This window comes from Panthera leo, chromosome D1, assembly GCF_018350215.1.
Source record: "Panthera leo isolate Ple1 chromosome D1, P.leo_Ple1_pat1.1, whole genome shotgun sequence".
NCBI classification, from domain to species: domain Eukaryota; kingdom Metazoa; phylum Chordata; class Mammalia; order Carnivora; family Felidae; genus Panthera; species Panthera leo.
The window spans coordinates 102,540,688-102,546,687 of NC_056688.1; the positions used below are offsets into that span (position 1 = coordinate 102,540,688).

The window sequence follows — 6,000 nt, forward strand, 5'->3', positions numbered from 1 at the left end:
TTCTTTTATTAAAACAAACAAACAAAAAATCTTAATGCCCTCTAGGTGCCACGCACTGTGTCAGGTAGGGGATGACAGCCCAGGCTGGCCTCGGACAAGCTGTTCTCCTTCTCTTTCCTTACTCTCAGATTTCCTCGTGTTCCGCGTGGGGTTTTGCGCATTTTCTCACATCCTGGCTTGTGGTCCCGGCAAGTAGACGGTCGTGGGACCCAGATGGTGAGCCTACCCCCGCTTCCCGCCGCCCTTCTCCTTTCCCGGCTGCAGGTGAGCAGGCACACTCGGGCGACAATCCGCAGCAGCCGCGCCTCGGCAACCATTGGCTCCTCGCCGGGTCCCCGCCCCGCGCGGGGCGTAACCGCCACGCCTCCTACCCCCCGCCGCGCCGGCGTCGCAAACAATACGGGCCACCGCCCCTCCCACCTTTGGCGTCACGATCAAAACAATCCTTTAACTACAACTCCCAGAAGGCCGAGCGGCTGCGCGAGCCCAACAGTTCGAGGCCGTTCCCGCACAACTACATATCCCAAGGGACATCGCGCGACCGCGGCTCCTCCATTGCGCAAGTGCGGAACCGCTTTTGTTTCCGGCGTGGAACTGGGCGAGCGTGGCGTGTAGTTGGGTTTAGGTCCGGCCGGGAGCTCGTCGTTTTACCGGTTTGGGTTCGTGGCTTGTGCAGGTGAGATGATAAGCTCAGGAATGGAACCGTCGCCCCTTAGAGCCTGGACAGACTTCGGCGTCTGGGAGTGCCGGGAGAGATGCTGGACTTAGAGCTGCGGCTCGGGATCGGAAATCATTCTTCATTACTTCTCGGAGTTTTCTAGTTTACGGAGTAATTTTTTCCCTCCAACAGTCCCCAGAACAACACTTTGTGAGAGGAAGTGTAAGTGACTGCAGGTGACAACTGAGGAGAAGGTTAGGTGATTTGGCTAAAGACACTACCTAGTAGTTGCTGAGCGGGGCCTTAATGCTGTTTCCAAGTGCAAACTCCATATTCTCTGCTTTGCATCCAGATTGCAGACGCCCTTTCTTGTTGAATAAGAGGGCATCAGTTGCCCTCTTAAGTCGAGTATCCCGAGAGTGACGAAAGGAACAATAGAGGTGATATAATCAAGTCTTAGGTCAATCTGTAGATACAGTTTTCTTATGTCTGAGTCATTTATTTACCCGGTGTACTTATGAGGTGCCTACCGGTTGTCCAGTCCTATTCTAGATACTAGAGATACAGCAGCAAACCAGACTGCCCAACCCTTACGTTCCAGTGGGGGTAGACAGACAATAAATATATAGTGAGACAGGTGGTGATCACAGATAAGGAGAAAAATAAAGCAGGTAAGGAGAAGTATCCATTGGAGGATTTTGGACAGTGTCCTAACTTCTGTTTAGATCTGATAATTAATTTGTGTTCTAGGCTCAGCAGCTACACAGAAAAGATGGGAGAGGAGGCCAGTGATGACAAGAAGCCAACAACTAAATTTGAACTAGAGCGAGAAACAGAACTTCGCTTTGAGGTGGAGGCATCTCAGTCAGTTCAGTTGGAGCTGCTGGCTGGGATGGCAGAAATCTTCGGCACAGAGCTGACCCGAAACAAGAAATTCACTTTTGATGCCGGTGCCAAGGTGGCTGTTTTCACTTGGCATGGCTGTTCTTTACAGCTGAGTGGCCGCACCGAGGTGGCTTATGTCTCCAAGGACACTCCTATGTTACTTTATCTCAACACTCACACAGCCTTGGAGCAGATGAGGAGGCAGGCGGAGAAGGAAGAAGAGCGAGGCCCCCGGGTGATGGTAGTGGGCCCCACTGATGTGGGCAAGTCCACAGTGTGCCGTCTACTGCTCAACTACGCAGTGCGTTTGGGCCGCCGTCCTACTTACGTGGAGCTGGATGTGGGTCAGGGCTCTGTTTCCATCCCTGGTACCATGGGGGCCCTCTACATTGAGCGGCCGGCAGATGTTGAAGAGGGATTCTCTATCCAGGCCCCTCTGGTGTATCATTTTGGCTCCACCACTCCTGGCACCAACATCAAGCTTTATAATAAGGTCAGAGCCGGCGCCAAGGGGGGGATGGAGGGAAGGGCTGCTATCAGGATAGGAAGCTGTGCAAAAGTGTGCTAATTAAAACCGTCTATGGCCATTTCTTTGCTCCCTCTCAGCTGGTATTACTTCCAGATGATTTTGGGAAAGACCATTTCAAATATAAGTCAACCTCAGGTTGTTAAACGAGTCTGTGGACCCGTTGTTAAGTAATTAACTCAGTCTCTACTTAGGACATGAAACAATAAACAGAAGAAACAACATAAAAACGAAATCCATGTTAATGAGGTTAAAACCACAGCCATTAAGAATGTCATCTTCCCTTGTACCTAATAAGCACTTATTCTACATAGCTATGAGTTTGCTAGTTTTGTGTCTCTTTTCCTCATCTTCGTGCTTTCTTCTGCAGATTACTTCTCGTTTAGCGGATGTGTTCAATCAAAGATGTGAAGTGAACCGAAGGGCCTCTGTGAGTGGCTGTGTCATTAATACCTGTGGCTGGGTCAAGGGCTCTGGTTACCAGGCCCTGGTGCACGCTGCCTCAGCCTTTGAGGTAGATGTGGTTGTGGTTCTGGATCAAGAACGACTGTACAATGAACTAAAACGGGACCTGCCTCACTTTGTACGCACTGTGCTGCTCCCTAAATCTGGGGGTGTGGTTGAACGCTCCAAAGACTTCCGGCGGGAATGTAGGGATGAGCGTATCCGTGAGTATTTCTATGGATTCCGGGGCTGTTTCTATCCCCATGCCTTCAATGTCAAATTTTCAGATGTGAAAATCTACAAAGTTGGGGCACCCACCATTCCAGACTCCTGTTTGCCTTTGGGCATGTCTCAGGAGGACAATCAGCTCAAGCTAGTACCTGTCACGCCTGGCCGCGATATGGTGCACCACCTCCTGAGTGTTAGCACTGCTGAGGGCACAGAGGAGAACCTTTCTGAGACAAGTGTCGCTGGCTTCATCGTGGTGACCAGCGTGGACCTGGAGCATCAGGTGTTTACTGTTCTCTCTCCAGCCCCCCGCCCACTGCCTAAGAACTTCCTTCTCATCATGGATATCAGGTTCATGGATCTTAAGTAGAGATTAGCAGGAAGCCTTGCTGCCTGGGACGTAGAGGTCTTCTGGTCATCACCAAAGGCAGACGGGCTGAGGTATGAGAATCTGTTGAGGCCATGCGGGCCAGTAAATAGTGAACTAGTAGAAAGCATATTTCTACCTCTTGAAACAGTTGGTGGTAACCTAACTCTTCTAATCTTGAGCCAAATGGAAAACTAGGAGAATATAATTGGTTTCTTGGATCACCTAAGGTGCCACTTTGAATTCTCTGAGGCCCTGGAGAGTCCCATTTCTGCCACTGTCCACTTAGTGGACTAATTTTTAGGAGGAATTTTTTTTACTATTACTGCTTTATATTCTGTATATAGTACTTGTTATCTCATTTATCCAGGATGAAAGATTGAATCAGGAGGCCTCTTTCAAGTTTAAACTTGGAAAATTTTAATAAATATTTTTGCCATATCACGGAAGTTGGTATAATTTTTAAAAATTTTGTTTTTTCCCCTAAGCACTATGGAAACATCACTGGAACGAGTTATTGCTAAACTCTTAGAGGAGACGAAAGCCAAGAGCCCACTTGTGAACCAAGCAAGTGAATTTTTATAATGGTTCTCCTTCCCTTCCCTCATAGGTAAATAGATGCTAAATCTGTTGTCCATGCTGGTTTACTCTGACAAGCTGAAGCGGCTGGTGATAAAGTTGGATTGAGATTTCTAGCCTGATCGTTTTCCAGACGTAGCTCATTTGCTGTCTCGGCTGCAGTTGTCTTTCCTATTGTCTGTCCGGTTGGGAACTGGGTCCTAGGTCCAACTGTAAATTCAGCTTTTTCAGGTGGTAAGAAGCTGGGAAAGCCCATTCTCTTTTGATTTCATGCGGATTATTTGTGTTCCTAGTTTAGATTGGATTGAGTAAATATGTGATGCCCTTCATTCCTTCTTTCCACAAGATCTTTATTGAGTATCTGTTATTTGCTATTGTAGATGGGGAACAACATAGACAAAGTCTTACAGAGCTTACATAGAATGAAAAACAAAAACAGTAAGTGCTATGCAGAGACTGAAAATTGGGTGATCTGAGACAGAGTGACTAGGACAGTGCTTTAGACTGGGTGGTCAGGACAGGCCTCCCCTGAGCACGTTTGGCGTTAAGACCTAAATGGCTGGGTGAGACTGGGACAAAATCTTCCTGGTGGAGGAAACCCTGCAAAACGCTAAGAAAGGAAAAAATCTGATGTGTTTGATGAAGGGAGAGGCTGGTGTATCAAGAGAAGCTTGGTAAAAATTGAGGCTGGAGGGGGCAGCAGAGACCAGATAATGTAAGGCTTTTGTAATCCAAGAGCAGTGGCAAATGATGGGAGAGGGGTGGTGTCTTAGTTCCTTCAGGCTGCTGTAACAACATGCCACAGACTAGATAGCCTATAAACATCAGAGATTTCTCACAGTTCTGGAGGCAGGAAAGTCCAAGGTCAGGGCACCAGCAAGGTCCTGTTGTGATGATGGCTCACTTTGGGGTTGCAGACTGCCTAATTCTAGCTATGTCCTCACATTGTAGAGGGCCAGGGATACGCTGTGGAGCCTCTTTTACAAAGGCACTAATCCCATTCACGAAGCATGATCTAAGCATTTCTCAAAGGCCCTGTCTCCTAATACCATCATTTTGGGGGCTTATTATTTCAACATATGAATTCTGGGGGGACATAAACACTTAGACTAAAGCAGGTGGTTAAACAGAGGAATGGTCTGATTTTGAAAAGATCGTTGCTCTGTGGATAATGGAAAGAGTTAGGATCAAGGATACAAGTTAGACTTGGGGTAGTTTCAGTGTGAGAATTGATAGGGGATTAGACTAGCAGAGGTGGAATTGGTGAGTAGATTGCCTTGGGATATTTTGGAGGTAAGGTACGACTTGGCTGATGGAAGTGGTGGAGAAAAGAAGGTGGAATCAAAGCTGATTTCTGTATTTCTTACTTGAGTAGTTAGATTGGATAGGAGACTGGGGAAATTCATGGAGGGAGGAGAGAATATCAAGAGTCCACTTTAGCAATATTAAGTGTCAGCTGTCTACTAGTCATCCATATGGAGATGCTGTGCGGACAGGTAGAAAAAAGAAAGAATCTGGAAGGTTTGGGAAAGTTAGGGCTGAAGGTTTATGGGAGCTGTTGGCTTGTAGAAGGCTTTTAAGGCAGTACTATTGGATAAAATTCTTTAGGAACTGTATAAATGGAAATCAGAAGATAGAGATGGACTTTCAAGGCACCCAAACATAAGAGGCAAAGTATAACGGGAGCTAGCAAAGGAGACTTGGCTATGGATCTGAAAGCATGGAGGTCAGTATTGACCTTATGAGTGTAGTTTTGGAATGGTGGAGATAAAAGTCCTATTGAAATAAATATATATATTGAAAAAAATAATATGAACTGAAGAAGTAAAGATAACATCTATAGACAACTCTTTCAAGAAGCTTTGCTAAGAGGGAGCTGGATGTAGGATTAAGGGAGGGTTTGTTAGTTTTTTTTTAGATAGGGTGACACAGCATATCAACAGACTAGAGGGAGAGAATTTAATGATTGGTATGGGAATCTTCTTGACACCATTCTATTTTTTTCTGTGTTTCAAATACAAGGTCAAAGGAGAAATTCAGAAGAAAATATAGGAGTGAAGGGGGTGAGATCCAGAGCACAAGGGAGAAAGTGCTTTAACATAAGCAGAGAGCTCTCACAAGGACAGGTGGGAAGGCAGCAGGATTTAAACATAAAGAGGGTGGGGTGGTTGGCTGGCTCAGTCGGAAGAACATGTGACTCTTGATCTCAGGGTCATGAGTTCAAGCCTAAGGTTGGGTATAGAGATTACTACAAAAATAAAAGATCGTTGGTGGTTTTGGTACTGAGAGGGCATTCGTCTCTGTGCCTAAATC

At 46.5% G+C, this 6,000-nt stretch overlaps 1 protein-coding gene across 3 annotated transcripts; it reads left to right on the top strand.

Annotated features, from left to right (window-relative positions):
- Positions 1-441: 441 nt before the first annotated feature.
- CLP1 (cleavage factor polyribonucleotide kinase subunit 1) lies at positions 442-6,000 on the top strand. Of its 3 annotated transcripts, none has more exons than XM_042906494.1 (3): positions 442-676; positions 1,409-2,036; positions 2,440-6,000. In XM_042906494.1, exons 2-3 carry the CDS (start codon positions 1,431-1,433, stop codon positions 3,109-3,111), a joined length of 1,278 nt encoding a protein of 425 aa, XP_042762428.1. In that variant the 5' UTR covers positions 442-676; positions 1,409-1,430; the 3' UTR covers positions 3,112-6,000. The 3 variants fall into 3 exon arrangements, with proteins under 3 accessions (XP_042762428.1, XP_042762430.1, XP_042762429.1); XM_042906496.1 differs by lacking the exon at positions 442-676 and adding an exon at positions 683-880; XM_042906495.1 differs by lacking the exon at positions 442-676 and adding an exon at positions 890-1,329.

Bases quoted from the DNA above. Each gene is read 5' to 3' on its own strand.
- CLP1 (XM_042906494.1), top strand. From the start codon at position 1,431: ATGGGAGAGGAGGCCAGTGATGACAAGAAGCCAACAACTAAATTTGAA. The intron at 2,037-2,439 runs GTCAGAGCCGGC...TTTCTTCTGCAG, and splicing joins ACATCAAGCTTTATAATAAG to ATTACTTCTCGTTTAGCGGA.